The sequence below is a fragment of the Lithobates pipiens genome, unplaced genomic scaffold (genome assembly GCF_037356315.1).
Source record: "Lithobates pipiens isolate NorthernLeopardFrog02 unplaced genomic scaffold, aLitPip1_a1.2 Scaffold_1, whole genome shotgun sequence".
NCBI classification, from domain to species: Eukaryota; Metazoa; Chordata; class Amphibia; order Anura; family Ranidae; genus Lithobates; species Lithobates pipiens.
The window spans coordinates 119,602,736-119,626,646 of record NW_027507685.1 but is presented as its reverse complement, the minus strand read 5'-3'; the positions used below and the strand labels follow the sequence as shown (position 1 = coordinate 119,626,646).

Here is a 23,911-nt window from a genome sequence, read left to right as displayed (position 1 = left end):
TACCATAACTTTGGTGAAGATACAGGGGGGAGAGGATAGCCCAAAGGGAAGTGCTCTGAACTGGAGATGTAGCACCCCTACCGAGTCCCAGGCTTTCTTCAAAAGCGAATCCATCCTTCGATCCATAGGGTCTGAAAGCAACCCCATGTCCCAACCTTCCTCCCACTGTGACCTTGTCATTGGGACTTTTTGGGCTGTTCAGGAGGGCGAAAAATCGTCGCCCCCACCCCCCCCCCCCCGTGGCTTTCTGCAACACACAGAAATAAAAGAGGGCAGCATAAGCTATAGTACACCAGTGCTACTTAGAGGACCACCGGGAGTGCCCCCCCCCCAGGACCAACCACCACCAGGGTGCCAGATACACTCCCCTTCCCCCCGACCACCAAGGGCAAAAAAACACCAGTGGAGCTACTGGACAACAAGGGAACACCTCCCCAGGGTTCCCCTTACCTTTGAGTGGCTGGTGCCGTTGTACCCAGGAGCCGCTCTTGAAGCCTCTGCTTTGGACATTCTCCTACTGAGGATGTGTGGTCTCAACGTGCCTCCGATAGCTTTCTGTACAGCTTACAGAGAGGCCGCACCTGCCAAACGCTCAGATCCCCTTGACAGGCCGCTTTCGGAACCAGAAGACGCGGATCCAGCGAAGATGTCCACCCCCACCGGAAATGACGTCACCCTATCATCCAGTCCGGCTTCCCAGCTCCATGCCGACTGCACAATACAGGGGACCTGGGACATCCTGCTGCAGCGCCACCACTGGGCGAACGAACCGGCGGACCTCCTCAAGCTTCTTGCTCACCCAAGAGAAGCTTGGAGTGTGCAGAAGCAGTCTGTACGAACGTTCAGCTCCCTAGCCGATCAGACTGCCGAGAGGAGCCAGAGAGACCACTGTCTCCTCCACTCTAGGTAACATAGCCTCACCCCCCCCCCCCTCCCTTCTGTTTAGCTAAGGTTCCTTAGTGGTGTCTCCCCACCGGAGGAAATACCATACCTGAGGGGATACCTGAGACTCTATTTGCTCCCTCAGACCCAAATAAGCTCTTTTTGCCTTGTGAATTACACCTCAAATATGCTTTAAACGCTTCCCATTGGACAAGGGGAGAACCAATGTGGTCCTGCTGGGCAAAAAAAACTCATGCATGCTCGAACTCTACGTGAGATAGGAAAAGCTTTACCCGTATCATACAGAAGTGATCAGAAACACAGCTGGGTCTATAAAAGGACCTCAGAGATTGAGAGGAGCATAGCCAAGTTACTCACAGCCAAGTCGATTCTAGAAAGAGAACCATGAGATTTGGAGAAGCAGGAGGAGAATTGCTTAGAGTGAGGATTATTATGTCTCCAAATATCAACCCAGCCCACTTCATGTATCAACCTCAATAAAGTGGTACCTCCTAAAAGGGCAGGAGCCCATGGGACCAGGTGTCGTTATGGTCACCATTACCTGGTTAGGAAGAACTTATTACGAGAGCTCCAATGCCAGATATGGGCCCCAACATACAGACTAGCAGGGTTTAATACAGACAATTATTGTAAACAGGGCTAGTGCAATGATTTTTGGCCCCACCCCTGACCCCACCCATGGGCGTCCCCAGAACTTTTTTCCAGGGGGGGGGGCATCATTTTAAGGCTACTCATGCTCCACCCCTTTTTGACAATCTCATGAAAATCTTTCCACTGGTAATGCATATGTGTTATATAACAGAGAATTCATCTTCACTTTGTATTGGAAGTTAGCAGCTGTGTACCATGCCCATATAGCCTAGAGAATGTACATCTTTTTACATTGCAATACATCTGTTGTGGTCATGCAACACCTTGAGGATTCCAGGGGGGGCACTTGACCCCCCTTGCTGCGGACGCCCATGACCCCACCCCCTTTGCCCTTCCCATGTATACTCCACATTTTTAATGAAGCGCCCATCAAATGCAGCCTCACCAGCGCCCATCAATGCAGCCTGCCATCGCCCATCAATAAATGTTTGCTTGCATCCATTTATTCGGGAGTCAGGACACAGACCTAGTCCTCTGCCGCCACAGCGCCTCTGATACCATGGGGTTGATTTACTAAATGCAAATCCACTTTGAACTACAAGTGCACTTGAAAGTGCAGTCGCTGTAGATCTGATGGGGAAGATCTGAAATCAAGGGAAGCTCTGCTGATTTTATCAACCAATCATGTGCAAGCTAAAAATGCTGTTTTTTTATTTTCCTTGCATGTTCCCCTCAGATCTACAGTGGCTGCACTTGGAGTGCACTTGTAGCGCAAAGTGGATTTGCGTTTAGTAAATAACCCCCTATGTGTGAACGGGAACAAGGGACCATATAAAACTACTTCTCTGGGGGTAAGCACTACATATACTTATCTTACCCCTCTCTTCTACCTCCAGCGCCCAGGGTAATGTCATGATCCTTACTGTGAGATATGGGGTACTCATTGTTCCCCAGGAATCTTGAGGAAGAGTGGTAATGCGAAGACAAGAGTTAAATACTGTAAAGGGTTTAACTTTTTTTTTTTTTTTTGCAGGTACATTTTTGCCCTTATAAATGATAGTGATTTTTTACAGGGGGGGGGGGGGGGGGGGGTAGACCCCGTTCTAATAAGTTGACCTTGCATTTTGGTGCAAGGTCCCACATCAAAAACAGCCAACCGTTGCTCCCCAGTGTCTCCACTATAGGGTTATATTGCAAACATAGAAGTCACACAAGTGTTCACTTGGGGGGTATATATAAACCTGAAAACAAACATTTTATATGTTGTAACTTACTAGTCCTCAAATTAGGTGGCTGCATTTGTTTTCTTATTTCAAGCCTTTAGTCTATTTTTATATATGATTCTACCAGTAACACACTCCCAGTCCTAGGATGACAACCAATCTATATCAGGGCAATAGAAAAAATATAGGGCTATGGAACCCCGCCCCTCTCCCATTGTCAATAGCATAGAGGGTGTAGTCCTCGGAGAACAATCTAGTTGATAAGTCAGCAAAGAATGTTATCAGCTAACAAAATTTCCTGAACCATCAACAGGTGTGTTTTTGAACTTATCAAACACATTAAATCTTACCCCGAGCCAGACTCGGGAATACCGCCAGGGAGGTTAAATACCATAAGTGCTGTCCCGAGTCTAACTCGGGAATACCATCGCTGGATCCATGGATGGGGTTACTTACCTTGTCCCCTGGATCCAGCGATGTCCCCCGCTGTGACCTGCGAACCATCCTCCGCTCGATCTGCGATAGCGTCGGGCTCCCTTCCCTGCGAGCGTTGCGACGCACAGGGACGGAGTTTGTCGCCAAATTCAAAAAGTAAAACACACAGTATACTGTAATCTTACAGATTACAGTACTGTATCAAATAATTACACATCCCCTTTGTCCCTAGTGGTTTGTCCAGTGCCCTGCATGCAGCTTCATATCATAAAATACTGTTCTTTATGCCAGGAAACTGGAGATTGTCCATAGCAACCAAAAAATGTCCGTTTACATCAAAATGCTTATAGACCAGCTAGAAAACAGTGATAATAAATTAGAATCACTCGCAGAATTGAGCGATAGTAATTTGTGGGGAAATTCATCATCGAACACTAAAAGTAATGACATCGACAATTCTGCAACTCTGCATATTTCAGTGTTTTTGATTACATTATTGAGATATATATATTTTTTTTATTATATTATAATTTACGATTTCATAGTTCAAATTTTATCATACCCCATATGTCCATTAGACTCTTGTTTGGACATATTTAAGTGAATTATTTCTAAGAATTACAGGCCTTCAATATAAAAACACCAAATTTCCATGCAAAATAATTGTACCGCTTTCAGCACCTAAAATCTGAAATAATCATAACGCCAGGGAGGTTAAAAAAAAAAAAAAAAAAAACACACACTTTCAATGTATGTTAAACAGACCAAATAAGAGAAGTTCATGGTTATGGTTTACATATACGTTAATGAACAATCATTTCCCCTCTGTATAGGAATTAGAAAATTAATCTTCCAGATATGATCCAGCAAATTCATTATGAGATTGGAAATAGATGCTTTCCTCTAATAAGCTGGCTCTGTGCCTTCGGCAATAGGCAGACTCCCTCTGATCTCAAAGGTGATCAATGTGGTAAAACAAGATATTGCACCTCGATGAAAAGGACTACGATGATCAAGAAGAACAGTCTTCAATTGTCAGTGAGTAACATGATCCTGTGTCACTGTATGAGTCCACGCCAACAGAATGAGTAAATATTGTTACTAGGAGCAATGTGAACACAGAGCTGACGAGCAAGTAATTAATACTGTACAGCCTACTCTGGCCCAACACTCTTTACACAAGAACAATCCCTTTTTTAAGCAGAGCTATAAACAATTGGATGACAGCAGGGACACCTGAGCATTCAGATCTGATACACAGGACAGAAAGTATCTACAGTCACGTTCCAAAGGAACGGAGAGCCCCATGGCCTGAAATTTTGCACAAAAGCTTTCATCTTTCCTCTACAGGTATAGTAACCTACTACAATGTTTTTTCTGATGCATAAAAGATATTGGGGCCTTGACTCCAGCCCAACTTTTTAAAACAATTCTCTAAGATTGTGTCGTCTCTGCCTTCATAGGAACTCATCTTTGCTATTGGATACCTGCACATTAAAACTTTATACATCTACGCTATTTTGGATTTCACAAGGATTGGGCTTGAATCACACACTGAACTTATAATGCTCCTTTTGACTCATATATTCATCTATGTTCTTCCACAATGACATCTTGGGATCTAAATCCCATTTGACTTTATAAAACCAACTTGATTTTAAAGAACAAAGCCTGATATTGCCTGCTCTCAGACTGTCCATTTTTGTTTCAGGCATGGAACAGGAATATACAGTTCCGGAATGCCCAATTTGCTTTGGATCCTATGATAATGTGTTCAAAACTCCTCTACTATTGCCTTGCAAACACACCTTCTGCATGGAGTGTTTGTCCAAGCTTTGCGTTTTTCAGAAAGAGATGGAAACGTTTTGCTGTCCCATCTGCAGGGCTAAGGTCTCTATCCCACAGGGGGGAGTCCCACAGCTACCCCCTAACATGGACATTGTCTCCCATTACCCGCCATGGATGAATCAGTTGCAGAAAGTGTGGATAGAAGGGTCTAAACTTTGTTGGAGGAAAAATCATGGGGAGACCTACGTCGGCAGTACCAGAAACTCTTTGTCTCACTTCCCACAAGGGCAAGATGAAAATGTCATTATTACAGTCTTTCTACTTGGGCCTGCTCAGCCCAGCTTTTCTCATCCTCATCGCCTGACTACAGTTAATCGACAGCCACACTACCACCGCTGCAACCTCATGCTAAGGAATTATGGTTGCCTCTTGTGGATCTTCGCCTGCTGTATTCTTCTGCTGTTCTTTGTTGTGTTTTTTCCAACATATCTACGTGTTTAAATCATATATGCAACATGTGTACACATGGCAATGGAACATCTTTTAGCCATTCCTCACCAATATGACCTCATCAAGAATAATCAACTTTGCTTGAATCTACCCACCATCATTGCTGCCCCTTCCCCTTATGGAATCTCTCTTTCCTCTTCACATTAATATTGTTCAAAGTGGATAGAGTTGGGAACTGAAGTTCAAGTTTCCCTCCACTCAAGTCAAGTCCCAAAGAGATAAAAATCCAATGAGCATCAGTCTCATGGGCATCTACCTTACACAAATTCTAGCTTGGTTTGGACTAATCCTTTAAATAATAATTATATTTAAATTACAATCATCTAAAATGGGATTGTAAGAACACACAGTATAATAAAGCCTAAACATAGGGCATTTTTTTTTTCATTTTAGATAGAGGACAGTTACAAATTTCTGTAAGGTTCTTAAATTTTTTCTGTAACTCAATCGGGGAAATTTTTCCTCAGTTCCCGTCCTTGTGACATCTGTACAAGAAATAAAACATTGTCAGTTCTTACCTTTCTTTGAACTACTAGAAAATGTGGTTATGTTTTTTCTGTGTCCCCAATGAAAGATTTAGCATCACTTCCTGACAGGAAGCGAGGGAAATGCTCCCCAATAGCGACAATAGTGTCAGGAATAAAAAACAGACAGATGCTTAATCTTTCTCAACTCTATCCATGGTAAAAAAAATAAAAATAATAAATCTAAATATGTCTTTGTGGACACCCAAGTGTAGTAGTTTTAAAGGATTCTGACATCAGCCAAGTACAAACTTTTTTTTAAAATGTTATGTCAGATATCCAATTAAAAGCACTTGTCACACTGTAACCTAAAGAATTTTCATTTCAGGTTTATTGGTCATTTAACTTTAAAAATACTAATCTCCAATATTGTAACGATAAACAAAGTAAAAATGTCTGTTTCTTAATATGTTGTTTTTTAAACTTTGATTTTAATTTATAAAGAACACTTAAATTCTTCGTATACTGGTTAATCTGTGAGTGATTTAATTGTATTATTGGTCAAACATAAGCTGCTTGCTAGCTAGACACCGACTACTGCTTTTCAATTGCATTTCAGGCTTTTAATGGGTTAATTTACCCAAAAAGTGAAATTTAGATGGAGGATGGTGGGCTGGTGTCTTGGATGGTCCAACGGAGAGATTGCCCTACCATGATTTCCAGCCCTGTTCTTGTCTGCTCAGAAATTTTCAGTGCATAGTTACCTAGTTAATCAGGTTTAAAAAAGGACACACATCCATATAGTTCAACCAATAGAACAAACATATAAATAACCTAAATAAACAGAATCCTATAGCCACAGTTCATCCAGAGGAAGGAAAAAAACAAACAAACAAAAAAACACCCTATTTGATCCAGGGGGGGGGGGGGGGGGGACAAATTCCCTGGATCAAAAATGTCTGGTGGGGTTACTACCTATAAATGGTAATATACAGTTATATTTTGTGAATTTAGGAATGCCTCCAGACCTGAGGGAGTCCATTCCACATTTTCACAGCTCTTACTGTGAAGAAGCCTTTCTGTATGTGAAGGTTAAATCTCTTTTCCTCCAGATGCAAAGAGTGCCCCCTTGTCCTCTGTGATGACCTGAAAGTGAATAAATCAACACCAAGTTCACTATATGGACCACTTATGTATTTATACATGTTGATCATATCCCACCTTAATCTCCTCTTGTCAACAGAGAATAAATTCAGTTCCTCTAATCTTTCCTCATAGCTGAGCTCCTCCATGCCTCTTATCAGTTTGGTTGCCCTTCTTTGCACGTTCTCCAGTTCCCCTGATATCCTTTTTTAACTGGTTCCCAAAACTGAACTGCATATTCCAGATTTGTACAGGAGAAAAATTCTCTCTCCCCCTTTCTAGTCCATAACTCTTAATACAAAAAAGGATTTTGCTAGCTTTAGAAACTGCAGCTTGGCATAGTCTGCTATTATTAAGGGTAGGTGCAATACGATTTTGATCTGATTTTAAGTACGATAATGTAGTTCAACTTGGATGTGGTTTGCATATTCTACGGGGGCCAAATTCACACTGGAATCGCACCAAAGTTGTTCATGACCCTTTTCGAAAACCATGCATTGCATTGATGTCCACGGGCACCATTGAAAAGAACGTAATTTCCATTGTCATGCAATTCTGTGTCACTAAATTTGCATCTGTAGGTCTATTATCTACCAGAATAGCCAGATCCTTCTTGATCATTAAATCCCCCAGCTGTTCTGCTAGTTGCCCAAAAATAGTGCATTCAGGTCTGCTTGTAAGTTGGAACCCAGATAGCAAGGATAACTTGCCACAAATCTGTGACATTGTTGAATTGTGAGTCTTGCTAACTTGCTGTACATTTTCACTGGCAATTTGTGCACTTGCCGATCACTTGAAGCACAAGTTCTAGTTGACACTTTTCCAATTTGTAGCAAATTTGAGTGGCAAGTCTCTAGCAAGAGCAAAGTTGCAGTAGTGAGTCTTCAGGAAGAGCTCTGCAAGTCTACAGCATGAAAATTTAGCCACAGTGACCTCTGTGGTGGGATGACTATTGCACAACATAACTGAACCAGAACTTGCAGCAGACTTGCAGAATGTTTGCAAAGAAAGTTGATCTGGAGTCAGGCAATGCGGACTTGCTGCATTTGCGCAACAAACTTGTGAAGCCTGACAAGTCTAGCAATAGAAAGTCATTTTCAAACTTGCAGCTCAATTGCTTGTTATCCGGGAGATATCCTGTAAGGACGTTATTCTACTATATAGCTTGTCATCTGCAATCACTGAAATGGTACTGTAAATTTCAAACTCTATATCATTTATAAATAGGTAAAAAAGGAAGGATCCCAGCACTGAACCTAGGGGTACACCACTAATAACCTTAGACCATTCAGAATATGAATCATTAATCACTACTCTCTGAATACGGTCTTTTAGGCAGTTTTCTAGCCATTTAAAAACAGTGCCACTCATGCTGCCAATGCCATAATGGCATTGGCAGCATAGGTGGCACTGTCTCTGCAGGCAGCACATGCCTTATGGCATTGGCAGCATGGATGGCATTATCTCTGCAGGTAGCACATGCATTATGGCATTGGCAGCATGGGTGGCACTTTTGTCACTGAAGTCACATGCGTTATGGAATTGGCATGGATGGCACTGTTTGCAGCACATTATGGCATTGTGAAAAATAATCAAGAAGGCGCTATATATGTTCATATAAATTTATATGAACATGTATAGCACTTTATTCTTTATTTTATAATTTCACACAGTTTAGTGATTTATTCACTTTAAAAGGAGGCAGCTGTTTGTTTATATGTTCTCATCCCCACAAGGCTCCATTTTTTGGTGCACATTTTTACATTATGGCATTGGCATGTCCCATTACCTGCACTTTGTTTCAAAGCGGGGTCTGGGGAGGGGCAGTAGGTGTGGCCAGGGCTGAAGGTGCCCCCCCCCCCCCCCCCCATCAGGTAGACTGTATGGGGCCCCATGATTTCTATCAGCTGCCCTGACTACAAGTGCACTTGGAAGGGCAGTCACAGTAGATCTGATGGGAAGCTCTGCTGATTTTATTTTTCAATCAAGCAAAAATGCTGTTTTCTATTTTCCTTGCATGTGCCCCTCGGATTTACAGTGACTTTACTTCCAAGTGTACTTGTAGTGCAAAGTGGATTTGCCTTCAGTAAATAAACCCTATAGTCTTCCAAGATGAATTACTATTATTACAGGTGATTTATGTAGCACTTTACATACAGTATATATATTGTACAATAACATCAGTCCCTACCCTCAAGGAACTTACAATCTAAAGGCCCGAACTGGCATACATACACATACTAGGGCCAATTTAGATAGTAGCCAATTAACCTTTCAGCATGTCTTTGGAGTGTGGAAGGAAACCAAAGTACCAGAAGGAAACCCACACAGGCACAAGGAGAACATGCAAATTCTAGGCAGGTAGCTTCATGGTTGAGATTCAAATAGACGACCCTAGTGCACACTTAGGCCGCGTACACACGGGCGGACTGTTCGCCCAACTTTGTCCGCTGAACAGTGTTTCAGCGGACAGTCCGCTCGTGTGTGGGCTTCAGCGGACAGTTTCAGCGGACAGTCTGACGAACAAAGTTTTTCGGAATTCCCGTAAGACAGTCCGCTGAAACTTGGTTTGAGCGGACAGTCCGCTCGTGTGTAGGCTTGTTCGTCAAAATAAGTTCCGCGCATGCTCAGAAAGGATTTACACGCCGAAGGTTGCATTGCAGTGTATAGGACGTCGTTTTTCTAGTCTCGTCGTATGTGCCGTTCACGTCATCGCGCACGCTTTCAGCGGACTGTTCGTTCATCGTGTGTGGTCAAGTCCGCTCATGCAAATTTTGAGCGGACTGTTTGTCGGATTGTTTGACAAACTAAGTTGGGCGAACAGTCCGCCCGTGTGTACGCGGCCTTACACATTAGTTGTGTGTGCTTTTGCAAAATCTAAGCATACTATGTCCACAGTCACTCCTTTGTCTAGGTTGTTGCTTACTTCCTCATAAAAAGAAATCCAATTTGTTTAATAAGAACATCAGTCTTTCATGAATCTATGCTAACTCAGCTATCTTCCCCATATAGAAGTTAACCACTTCAGCCCCGGAAGATTTTACCACCTTAATGACCAGAGCATTTTTTTTTTTTTTCGATAAGCCACTGCGTAGCTTTAACTGACAATTTCACGGTCACGTAATGCTGTACCCAAACAAAATTGACCTTCTTTTTTTCCCCACAAATAGAACTTTTGATGGTATTTGATCACCTCTACGGTTTTTATTTGCAATACATAAAAAAAAAAAATATATATATATATATATATATATATATATATATATATATATATATATATATATATTTTTATTTTTTTTTTCAATAGGCACATATTGATTGGTTTGCGCAAAAGTTACCACATCTACAAACTATGGTATTGATTTAGGGACTGTTATTTTATTTCATTGTTTTTACTGGTAATGGTGGTGAGCTGCGTTTTTTAGCAGGACTGCGACATTGCGACAGACAAATCTGACCCCAAATTACGCTTTTTGGGGACCAGTGGCATTATTACATTGATCAGTGTTCTAACTGTGGTGGGGGGGAGGGCTTACTGAAACATCACAGAGATCACTTCTCCCAATCACTGGGAACAGTAGATCCCCATCATGCCACTAGGCAAAATAGGGGAAATGCCTTGTTCCACGCTCTGCCTCTTCTGGCCACGATCGCTGGACAATGGTGGACATCAAACCCCCGGGCACGCTCCTGGGAGGATGCTCGTGCCCGCTATCCTGCTTTTACGAACTGACATACAGGTACGTCAGTTTGCACAGTAGAGCCATTATGCCGACGTATATTGGCGTGAGCCGCTCGGCAAATGGTTAAACAAACAGGGCTATAGTTACTTGGTAAAGACTTTGATCCCTTTTAAATATAGGCACCAAATTGGCCTTGTGGCAATCTATTGGTAGCGAACCAGTCAATATGAACAAAGTGCAAATCCAGAAGGACTAATAGCCACAGCAGGTGTACAGACCCAAGAGAGATTTCACCGAGAGATGCAAGAAACTGTCAGGTGATTTGTCTCTCCATCATCTACCAAAACTGAAATATCAGTTCCGGGTGGATGGACTCTTATGTATATTGTTGCCAGTATTAAATCCAAAATAGCACCATAGGGGTTACTATTTGCATGATCATGCATGTATTAGATTAACTAAGTCCAGCACTGAGTTTGTCAATTTGTATTCAACACCTTGCTCCACCAATACAGTGCAGTGCATACATTAGCACAAGTTGTCTGGTGCTGAAGGAATTACTGTGTCCATGCAGTTTGGTGTGCCGTAAAGAGCTGAAGCATACATTTCCTCATTGTGATAATAAAGAATTGACAGGAACCATTTTGTTGCTCCTTGTCTACCTAGCCGATCTGGCAGCCCTAAAACCATCATTTTTGTACCAATACATTTATGATCACTGGAACCTAAAGGCTATAGACAGTACCTCCATTTCCAGATTTGTTTTTCTAAAGCATTATGAGGAAGGCGTGCAATATAAACAAATATAATAACATCACAGGCCCAAAGATCGTATATATTGAAGCCTAACCCGTCATACCGACTCTCCAGTTACAGAATGTGGTTGATGAATGTGTGATAGTTGCCTCTTAGCCCTTCCATTGTTCCCCTTCTCCAATTGTTAGTGTTGCCAAGGGGTGAGGGACGACCAAATGACTCAAGGAACTCTCTTGGCTGAAGTTTGCAGCTCAGAGCTGATTGTTGGTTACTAGGCGAGAAAAAAAAAAAAAAAAAAAACTATATACATAGAAGTACAGAGCTCATTCAACGCAAGAGGATTCACTGATCTAGATGAGAACATTTTAATTCTTAATGGAAACTCAGCCCAAGAATGATAAGATTCCATACTGAGCTTAAAGATGCAAATGGACAAAACCCATGTGCCAGGTAGGCAATCTTCTGAAAACTTTCAGCTGGAAGACTTTAATGCCGTCATTGAGATGGATGATATTCATATGGTTTAGGATTAAAGAGTGTCCAAAACTGTTATTTTAGTTACATTAGGATAAATATATTCTATATTAAACATATGTAGACTTACGTACATAAACAGAGACATGCAACATCAACTCTGTTTCTACATTTGCTTTGTATGTCAATAGACTAAATGAGAATGGGCTTAATGTATGGCCAAGCAGACTTTGTGAATGCCAGGAGGGCAGGATTGTGTTACTGAGAAGGCTGTTAAAATAAACTGCATCTAACATCTTTTTCCACAGTTAACAAACCAGTTTGCTTCTAACATTGTTGTTAGATACCATTGTCTATCCAATTAACCTCATCATTCAAACACAGTATTAACCCGATCAATAAATATAGGCTCTTATTAATAACAGAAAATCTTTACTACCTCTAGGACTGCAGCAATGTAAATAGTTTTTTTTAGAAGTTCCTACATGTTTTGGGCATTCTCTACAGAACAGTTTTTGTACTTTTGGATGCATGTAAAGCAATGTTTTAGTAGATACCAGTGTGATTCTAGAAGGGTTTGTGTTCTTAGAGACTAGTGACTGCCTCTGTTTAGTGGTGAAGTTAATCTATGATGTTTCTAAACTATGTGGACAACCTTGGAGGTGAACAATGAATGGAGCTGACACTTCATAAAAACCATCCTCAAATATGGATAAACATTGAGGACACCAGTTATTCTGAGCCATAACGACAAGTCACCACAACCACAACACAACCGTTAAAATCACAATACAATAGTGGGCTATAGTGACCATCTTCATTATCTTAAATTTGTAGGGTAGGAGCCAAATGACCACTCAAGTTATCTCTAATTGCCATGGCAAACTGCTAAAAGCTTCATCAGTTGACTAAGAAATATCAGCTTTAGACTACGAATGGGAAAACGTTTTTAATTCATTCGAACTCCAGTGCACCAACACAAAGAGAGAATCAACGTGTAATGATTATGGGATAAATTGAAAGGTAGTGTCCTGGGAAGTGAGGATTCACCCACCCACCAACCTTAGGCTGGCCATATACTATACAATCTGATATAACTATGTAATATGAAGACAATCCTAAACAATCCATTCACGTTGTATCTAGTCAGGTAAGTCGTTGCATTAAATGGTTGATGGTAGAACTAAAGGAATTAAATTGTACATTATATGTATGAGCAGCTTTTGACACACCTGACACAACATCTGCATGGTTGGCAGGGAATGGGATGATGCCCAACCTTTATACTGGTATAATACATAGCAACTGCTTCCCAGGGCAATGGGGATCCTAATCGATGCAATATCCAGATCTTCGCCATTTACTTTCTGTTTACCCAACACAGACTTTTGGGGGCTCCAGGATCACAATTTCCAAGATGAAAGCCCCAGAACTCACAGTCAATTCAACAAAATGCTACAAAAAAAAAAAAAAAAAAAATCTCATATCTTCATAAAAAGTGATCGGTTTAGAAACTGTGAGGTTGGTGTTGCAATTTATCTTTAGCAACCAAAAAATGAATCACGGTTGAACCCCAAAAGTTATATCCCCATCTAAGTTTTCTCACAATATATATCCATTTTGTCCCAGTTATTTCTAATTTTCTACAATGTAGAACTTAGTTTTATCACCCTGCCCCTAAGATACTGTATACAAAGGAGTGCTGCCTTATCAGGCATTGGTGAACTGACCCAATAAATACAGATAATTGATGGTGATTATTATTTTTTCTCTCCACAGTAGATAGATGTAATTTGCCATACATAATTTGGAAAATAAGAAGTTCTTTATAACACCATGAAATGGCTACAGATCCCCCGAATAAGCCTGAATCTGAGGAAGATCTCAAGAACAGCCTGGAATGCCCAATTTGTTACATCTCCTATGACAACATCTTCAAGACCCCATTATTGCTTCCATGTTCTCACACATTCTGCACGGAATGTCTCTCCAGACTTTGTCTGTTTCTCAAAAAATCCCAGGACTTTCCCTGTCCGCTGTGCAGGAACTTGGCCCAAATTCCTCCAGAAGGAGTACCAAAAATAAAACCTAACCTTGACATTGTGGCCCAGCTGCCACCAGAAATGCAAATCCTCCAGGAGGTCTGGCTGTCCGGATACAAGCTATGTTCAGTACGAAAAAAGGACTCGGTGGAGGCTAAAGGATCCCTAATGACAATCTATCTCTTGTCCAATGACCAGCAGATTCCTCCTGGCCCAGATCGTCTAATCACTACTGGACAACATGGCTGCAGGGCCTTCTTGAGAAGTGTGGGGGGTGTTGGGTTCACAATATTGATACTTGGGATCTTGCTATTCACTGTGTTGTTCTTACCAATCTATTTGAATCAAAAATAGGTAAGTGGAGGTTAAAAGTGGAATTCCAGGCAGCACCTAACTAATCTTAAAACTGCTTCCTCCTAACATCTATTCTGACTAATTTGTGTAAGGAATAGCTGTATACTAACCTATTGTCAGGCTGCTCTGGTCCGGTTACATGATCCGGCTCCTGTGTCAGCTAGCGGCTGCTGCAGGGGAGAGGGAGCGCCGACAACGAATGGGCCATTGAAGCCTATGGGTAATGTCATGCTTCCAAGCATTATCAGCTGCTGTTGAAGTGCTCCCTTCTCTCCTCTGCATCTAGTGCTGATCACGTGAAAGGACCAGAAAATAAGTAAAGAGCTCTTTCTTACACCGATTAGTCAAAATAGGTGTTTAGGAGATGCAGGGAACATTTTTAAGATTAGCAAAGTGGTGCCTGGAATTCAACTTTAAGTCTTTTAAATTATTTACCTGGTGCCATCAATTTTTACCAACATTCACTATAATCATTTCATACTACTGTAGGAAACTGCATTAAAAAGGTAAACTCTGGGCAAACAGCTAAACACGGAGGTGAAATACATAGGGTATATGAAAGTGGTTTTATCTGTCAGAAGATTTGTATTCTTGCCCATTCAGTCCTGAAAGTTAAACAGCACCAAGGCCGATTCTGGGCAGGTGCACGGGGTACAATCCGCCCTTGCGCTGCAATCTGCTACAGAGGAGGGGTGCCGAAGCTGTGGCAGTGACTTTGTTGACTGCACGGATTTCTAGAATTGACAGCCACCCGGCGTATAGCTAGCAACCAGTGATGTCAGAGGCCACGGTTGCCCCAGCATTCATAGCGTGCCGCCTCCGTGGCTAATAAAGTAGCTCCACCCACCTCTGCCATGTTCTTCAGACAGTGTGGCTCAGAGGGAGCGGGGCAGAGCATTTCTGAAGAGAGAGCTGCCTTGCTGTAAGTGACTGCACTGCACCAGCATAGCACCTCACCCTCTGAATTTACCCAGGCTTGGCCTCACCCTTACCCTCAAGTGTAAGTTATGCCATCAAACGCAACCACTGTGTACATTAAAAGCAAAGTGGTAGGGCTTACAGATGGAGAGGTGGAGTTGTTGCCATAGAAACATTTGTAAAGGGGGAGGAGTTAGTAAGATGACCACGCCCATGCGGGCACCAAAAAATATTTCTGCACCCAGGCCCCTGTGACCCTAGGATTGGCCCTGGACAGCACTGCCAGATAGTACAACCCTGGCTGGCAGGGCAGTAGATCTGCTTTTTCTCTCCTGCAGTTAAGTTAACTTATCCATATCTTGCCCTTCTCACAGCCTGTGACTGGATAGTGAAATGAGAGGCAGCAGACTAATGAGCTAATCTCCTCCTATCAGCATGCTCTTTGTTAACACATGAGTAATGCAACACAACTGATGGAATTGCACAGAGTGGGCCCTGAACCCCCTCCTCTTGGGTCCCTTGCCGGTGCTCCTGGCTCCCCCTCTCTGTCCAGTGCCCCTATATGAGCTGCTTCCAGTAAGGGCACTCATGCATGCTCGATCCCAAACCCTGCTGCTGCATTCATTGGCGAAGACAACGGGACTTGCGCCCCCCCCACCGATCCCTTGTCATTGGAGTTCAGCGACAGGAGCAGGAGCCAATGGCTCCCACTGCTATCAATCTGCCCAATGAGGAAGGAGACAGCAGCCAAAGATACTGCTCTCATGCATGTTGCTGGATTGGATTGGGCTCAGGTAAGAATAAGGGGGGGGACTGGGGGGATCCTGCAGCAGAGAAGGTTTTTTTTTACTTTAATGCAATGAATGCATTAAAGTAATAAACCTTGAGGCTTTAGAACCACTTTAATGATGTATTAATGATACAGAGCTGTATTATTTGCGTATATTATATCCTTCTGCAATTGAGCTTTAAATGGATGGTCCAAATAAAACTGATACTTCAGTTTCCATACAGTTGCTGATTCATTGATTCACCCAGTGGCTTCATAAAGCTTAGCGTTTGTGATGGCGATAGCTCCATCTGATTTCCCAAATCAGTCTACATGATATGGCAAAACTCATAACCCTACTAGGAAAGGTGACCCTACTAGGCTTCCCAAAAAGCACAAAATTCAGTGGGGTAATAAACCCAATAGCATGCATCCATATCCACAGTACAAGTCCTGAGAGAACGGGCCTGCTACCACCCTCTGCTATGAACACGTGGAGTACTTTCGATCAGCTATAGCTTGCAATCAAATTGTCTTCTGGAAATTATAGACAAACAATCTCTATCAATACAATAATGCCAATATTTTCACTTTATAATGTGTATTTTGTTATGTAAATTAAACTGTAAAAAGACAAAAAAATAAAGTAAACCAGAGTCCATTGTAATTTGCAGCATCAAAACCACCCTAATTGTGTCTCAGCATGAGCCCTTCCAAAGCTATAAAATGATCTCTGAGTGAGATATAGACTATATTGTCAAAAATATTTTGGACCCCAGTCTTAGTCCGTAGGGTTCAATATTGAGTTGGTCCATCATTTGCAGCTATAACAGCTTCAACTCTTCTGGGAAGGCTGTCCACAAGGTTTTGGAGTGTGTCAGGACTCTGTGCAGGCCAGTCAAGTTCCTCCACCCTAAACTCGCTCCTCCATGTCTTTATGGACCTTGCTCTGTGCACTGGTCCAAACCATTTGGTGGTGGGGGATTATGGTGTGGGGTTGTTTTTCAGGGATTGGGCTTGGCCCCTTAGTTTCAGTGAAGGGAACTCTTAAGGCATCAGTATACCAAGACGTTTTAGGCAATTACATGCTCCAACTTTATAGGAACAGTTTGGGGATGGTCCCTTCCTGTTCTAACATGACTGCACACCAGTGCGCAAAGCAAGGTCCATAAAGTCATGGATGAGCGAGTTTGGGGTGGTGGAACTTCACTGGCCTGACTGCGAGCCATCTGCCTTTACACACACACACATGGAAGTAGTGGTGAGAATACTGCGCCAACCTCAAAAGTGAGCAGCCAACACAACAATAAGACTAAAGCCCCATACACGCTATCAGATTTTCTGCTGATTTTTGTCTTCAGATTAACCAAAACCATATAATATGGAGGTCAAAGTTTAGGAGTTTCAATGTGAATGCAATCAGGCAGGCCCTTCTACTACATGGTTTTGGTAAATCTGAAGACAAAAATTAGCAGAAAATCTGATAGTGTGTATGGGGCTTTATTGTAGAACGATGTGATAGGTAAATGTGTAACTAATAATATGTATTAAGTACAGGAATACATCCAAAATAGGAAAAATAGAGGATGTATATAATGCAACTACAATCACATCACTCAAGGAAAAGCGCGTAATAAAAATTATAATCAAACAAATGTGTAAGTAAAGCGATTTAGGAATATCGCACAAAATCACGTGGACTTAAAGTGAAATAAAATCACACAAAATCATATGGATTTGTGAATGAAAGTGACATACAACTAATGAAGTGACAAATTCAATGCTAACAAGTATTAAAATGAGAGCAATCCATGCAACTTAAAAAAAGGTTGAGAAAACTAATATTGTATTCAAGCGGTGAGACCAAAAATAAAATGTCATCAGTATATAAAAACTTAACAAATATAGAAATGTTTGACCAAATATAAGTGAGTGAACACAAATATATCGCTGTGAATAAAAATATCATAAACTCCCAATATGGTTAAGGCAAATCACACCAAATCGCATGAGTGTTCTAGTTCACAGCAATAAAAAAAAAAATTGCACGGAATAAAATAAACTTTGCAGTAAATCTAAATTGCAGATGGTGAGTGTATATAGTGTACGACTCTGAGGGAGATAGAGGAATACAACATACAAACTATATACACTAGGTTAAATGCCGCGAGTGTGATCTAGGATATGCAAAACCAAGGTGATAAGTGTCAAACACTAAATGTATAACACTATAGGTGATAAATCAATAGCATGAAAACATCACATGTTGGTAAAAGCAATAAACTGAGTCCATGATTGTAAGCCACTATAAAGCTAGCCATACACCTATAGATTATCTGCAGATTTTCTATGGTTAGATGAAAAAATTGCAACAGATTTCTCCACATTCACTAAACTGTGTGGATGGAGGAATCTCCCACTTTTTACATCTAACCATAGAAAATCTGCAGATACTCTATAGGTGTATGGCCAGCTTAACATATATGCAAGATAATCGAAGACAGGTCAGTATTTCTTCGTATCTTCTGTGCAATAGTGTTAGTGATACAATAACACCCGGGGTAGTGCCTCCACCTTCTGGGGGTGGGGAGGTGGGGTACTCTTACCCTATGTTGCGGACCCACTCGCCAGCAGCGATGAATCAATCAAGCATAAACCAGAATACGGTAATCTGGAAGGGTTCCAGGGACTGGGTGTGCAATCTTCTCCCTTGCTGATCAGCTGCAGATCCCAGGCTCAACCCACCAAAGACAGGTGATAAACGAGGCTCAGGTTCCAAACATGGAGTGGCCAATCTTTCCCCTTTTCATCAATCGGCGATTCAAAGGCACTGCACATATGCCAGGACCCTCCGGTTGGTAATGGTAATTTCAAAGTATAAAAGAGAGAGAAAACACCTCTACATAGTATGGATCCAATATCATTGGAATTTATTGTAGTAAAAAACAAAGAAAAAAAAAACAGTCCAATATTTCAAGCAGGTATGGACTAATAAAAAAAGTTTAAATTGAAGGGATAAAAATGCACAGTAAAATGTGGCTAGGTAAGCGTAATAACCGTGAACTAGATGGTATTTTTATCAACCTAACTATGTAACATACACCATATTAGAAAAAGTATTGTGACGCCTGCCTTTATACGCACATGAACTTAAATTGCATCCCAGTCTCAGTTCGTAGGGTTCAATATTGAGTTGGCCCACCCTTTGCAGCTATAACAGCTTCAACTCTTCTGGGAAGGATGCCCACAAGATTTAGGAGTGTGTCTATGGGAATAGTTGACCATTCTTCCAGAAGGTCAGGCACTGATGTTGGACTAGAAGGCCTGCCCCGCAGTCTCAGCTCTAATCCTTTAAAAGCATGTTCTATCAGGTTGATGTCAGGAGTCTGTGCAGGCCAGTCAAGTTCCTCCACCCCAAACTCACTCATCCATGTCTTTATGGACCTTGATTTGTGCACTGTTACATAGTCAAGTTGGAACAGGAAGGGGTCATCCCCAAGTTGTTCCCATAAAGTTGGCAGCATGAAATTGTCTAAAATGCCTTGGTATGCTGATGCCTTAAAGAGGAAGTAAACCCTGATGAGTTTACTTCCTCTTTCATTCCCTGCAAAGGTAAAGCATAATGGACTACTATGCATTGCAGATATTTCTTGGACCTACAGGTAAGCCCTAATCTAGGCTTACCTGTAGGTCAAAGTGTGTTGTAAGGGTTTACAACCACTTTAAGGCTACTTTCACACTGAGGCATTGCGGGAGCTGGTGGTAAAGTGGTGCTATATTAAGCGGCACTTTACCGTCATTTTAGCGGCGCTATTCGTCCGCTAGCGGGGCAGTTTTAACCCCCGCTAGCGGCCGAAAAAGGGTTAAAACCACCCGAAAAAGCGCAGCTGCAGTGACGCTTTGAAGGCGGGTTTGCAGCGCTGCCCCATTGTTTTCAATGGGGAGGGGAGCTTTAGGATCGGTAAATACAGCACTCCAAAGATGCAGCTTGCAGGACTTTTTGACCGCCCTGCAAACGCACCGTTCCAGTGTGAAGGCCCTCGGGGCTTTCACACTGGAAACACAGCAGCGGCTGTTTCAGGGCGCTTTGCAGACGCTATTTTTAGCACTTTAGCGCCTGCAAAGCGCCTCAGTGTGAAAGCAGCCTAAAGGCCCATACACACGATCAGACTTTTTGACAACAAACATGCAAATTAGCTGTTTTGGAGCAACATCCGACCGTGTGTACGCTCCATCGGACAACATTTTTTGGTTTTCATCCGACTTTTGTTGGCTGTGCGAACGGACAAACTTTCTGGCAACAAAAGTCCGATGGAGCAAAGTCTGATCGTGTGTACAGAAAACCATAGGACTTTTGTACAAAGTACAAACACGCATGCTCAGAACCAATGCAAAAGATCAGACAACAATACAGAAGTTGACCAAAGGTGGCGGTAAAGAGCAGATAAACCACATGATTTGGTGAAAGTTGGCTGAAAAAGTCCTGCTGTGTGTATGCAATACAAGTTCAGGGCCGACGCCCTTTGTACAAAAATCCAAGGGAAAGTTTGTACAAAGTCATATCGTGTGTATGAGGCTTAAGAGTTCCCTTCACTGGAACTAAAGGACCAAGTCCAACCCCTGAAAAACAACCCCACACCATAATCAGCCATCCACCAAATGATTTGGACCAGTGCACAAAGCGAGGTTCATAAAAGACAAGGATGAACAAGTTTGAGGTGGTGGAACATGACTGGCCTGCACAGAGGCATGCCCTCAACCCAATAGAAAACCTTTGGAATGTATTAGTAGAGCGGAAACTGTGAGCCAGGCCTTCTTTTTCACATCAGTGCCTAACCTCACAAATGTACTTCTGAAAGAAATAAACTATAAAAAAATAACTCAACACACAGCCATTAATGTCTAAACCGCTGGCAACAAAAGTGAGTACACCCCTCCCCAGTGTCATGTGACTCATTACTGTCACAAGGTCTCAGGTGTGGTAAATTCGGTGTTATCGCTCTCACTCTCTCATACTGGTCACTGGAAGTTCAACATGGCACCTCATGGCGAAGAACTCTCTGAGGATCTGAAAAAAAGAATTGTTGCTCTACATAAAGATGGCCAAGGCTATAATAAGATTGCCAAGACCCTGAAACTGAGCTGCAGCATGGTGGCCAAGACCATACAGCAGTTTAACGGGACAGGTTTCACACAAAACAGGCCTCGCCATGGTCGACCAAAGAAGTTGAGTGCACGTGCTCAGCGCCATATCCAGAGGTTGTCTTTGGGAAATAGAAGTATGAGTGCTGCCAGCATTGCTGCAGAGGTTGAAGGTCAGCCTGTCAGTGCTCAGACCATACGCCGCACGCTGCATCAAATTGGTCTGCATGGCTGTCATCCCAGAAGGAAGCCTCTTCTTAAATGATGCACAAGCCTGCATACTGTTTGCTGAAGACAAGCATGGCTTTCTTCCCAGAAGGAAGATGATGCACAAGAAAACCCGCAAACAGTTTGCTGAAGACAAGCAGACTAATGACATTGATTACTGAAACCATGTCCTGTGGTCTGATGAGACCAAGATAAACTTATTTGGTTCAGAAGTTGTCAAGCGTGTGTGGCAGCAACCAGGTGAGGAGGACAAAGACAAGTGTGTCTTGCCTACAGTCAAGCATGGTGGTGGGAGTGTCATGGTCTGGGGCTGCATGAGTGCTGCCGGCACCGGAGAGCTACAGTTCATTGAGGGAACCATGAATGGCAACATGTGACTAGGGATGAGCTCAGGCGTATTTGCATGCTCCATGTGCAGAGCCCGCCAGGAAGTCGGCGCAGCGCTGCGCTAATCACAGGCAGTGAGACATTGCCCAATCTCTGCAGTCGCGCATCGGGGCAATGTCTCACTGCCTTTGATTAGCGCAGTGCTGCGCCGACTTCCTGGCGGGCTCTGCACATGGACCATGCGAACACGCCTGAGCTCATCCTTAACTGTGACATACTGAAGCAGAGCATGATCCCCTCCCTTCAGAGACTGGGCCGCTGGGCAGTATTCCAACATAACAACCCCAAACATACCTCCAAAACGACCACTGCATTACTAAAGAAGCTGAGGGTAAAGGTGATGGACTGACCAAGCATGTCTCCAGACCTAAACCATATTAATCATCTGTGGGGCATTCTCAAATGGAAGGTGGAGGAGCGCAAGGTCTCTAACATCCACCAGCTCCATGATGTCATCATGGAGGAGTGGAAGAGGACTCCAGTGGCAACCTGTGAAGCTCTGGTGAACTCCATGCCCAAGAGGGTTAAGGCAGTGCTGGAAAATAATGGTGGCCACACAAAATATTGACACTTTGGGCCCAATTTGGACATTTTCACTTAGGGGTGTACTCGCTTTTGTTGCCAGCGGTTTAGACATTAATGGCTGTGTGTTGAGTTATTTTGAGGGGACAGCAAATTGACACTGTTATACAAGCTGTACACTTACTAATTTACATTGTAGCAAAGTGTCATTTCTTCAGTGTTGTCACATGAAAAGGTATAATAAAATATTTACAAAAACATGAGGGGTGTACTCACTTTTGTGAGATACTGAATACTAGGCCTGGTACACAGATGAGTTCATCAGACAAATGATTGTCTTTTTTATTTATTTATTTATTTTTTATTTTTTTGCAAGCTTGTCTCCATATCGAAAATGGTTCCGAAAATTATGAATTTTCTCATACAAAAATTTCAGAAGTGATGTATTTGTATTGTATTTTTGGACAAAAACTGTACCGATTAAAACAAAAAACATACAATCTGGTATCGTACGACAATTTTGTTTTTGTTTTAATAATATCAGATGAACTGTCGTGATCGGCTCTTGAAAGCTCTGTATTATCGGTCAGATTATCATCGATTCGCTTTAGAAAGCGCTGTTTTTCTTCCGATTTACTGGTCGTGTGTACGGGCCATAAAACAGCTTTTTAAATATTTATCTATTGTATATACTTTCCTTGGTTGTGGCTGTCCTATATCAACACAGATAATCGCAGGGCAATAGTTGATAATCAGAGGGCGATAAGAGGTTATTGTGGACACTTGGGCGATAAGAGCAGACTATTGGAATGAGACCAACCTGCAGGGTTTGTGTTACTAGGTGTGAGCACAGATGGAGATTGGCAGCTATTGATATGAGAATAAATAGGGCATGACAAGACTTGTAGCACTGGGGAGGAATGGTGACACACACAATAGGAGACACATCATGGATGACAGTACAGTGCAGGCCAAACACATAAAGCTGCACCTTCATTCAAAGTTTATGCAAAGCACCAACTGCCGCCTGATCACTAAACAAACTCTTTGGAGAGAATAGTATAGGAAGAATATATTTACATTTTATGGATCAGCTGAGAGATGAAGTTTACGTGACCCTGTTATGTCCTTCATTAAAGAGGAAGTAAACCCTGATGAGTTTACTTCCTCTTTGATTCCCTGCAAAGGCAAAGCATAATGGACTACTATGCATCGCATAGTAGCCCATTATGTGTCACTTACCTGACACAGGAGCCAGCGAAGTCACCGCTGTCCCCTGTAGTCCGCCGCATCCATCTTGCTGGTGGCGTCTCGCAGCTCCGCCGCTGTCATTCGGCGAAGCCGCGATGACGTCACTTCCGCGCATGCGCACAGGAGTCGACACGCACGGCAGCACCATTTTTGGAAATGCCGCGCTCAGTGCGCCTGCGCGCCGCTGTCTACGGCCCATGTGCCGTAGACAGCGGTGCCCGTTTTGGGGGAAATATCTCCTAAACCATATAGGTTTAGGAGATATTTCTTGGACCTACAGGTAAGCCTTAATCTAGGCTTACCTGTAGGTCAAAGTGGTTTGTAAGGG

The 23,911-nt window shown here is 42.5% G+C and overlaps 2 protein-coding genes across 2 annotated transcripts in view; one reads left to right on the top strand and one right to left on the bottom strand.

The window, feature by feature from the left end:
• LOC143987353 (uncharacterized) overlaps nucleotides 1-6,437 on the top strand; it is a 49,201-nt gene extending 42,764 nt beyond the window's left edge. Inside the window, exon 3 of the mRNA XM_077486010.1 lies at nucleotides 4,797-6,437. Coding sequence (XP_077342136.1) covers nucleotides 4,797-5,441 — 645 coding nt within the window. The 3' untranslated portion in view covers nucleotides 5,442-6,437. The remainder of the gene's footprint in view (nucleotides 1-4,796) is intronic.
• Nucleotides 1-11,678, bottom strand: part of RNF183 (ring finger protein 183) — a 90,163-nt gene extending 78,485 nt beyond the window's left edge. The window contains exon 1 of the mRNA XM_077475055.1: nucleotides 11,600-11,678. The gene's annotated coding sequence lies outside the window, so the exon portion shown is untranslated. The remainder of the gene's footprint in view (nucleotides 1-11,599) is intronic.
• Between the last annotated feature and the right edge of the window lie 12,233 nt (nucleotides 11,679-23,911).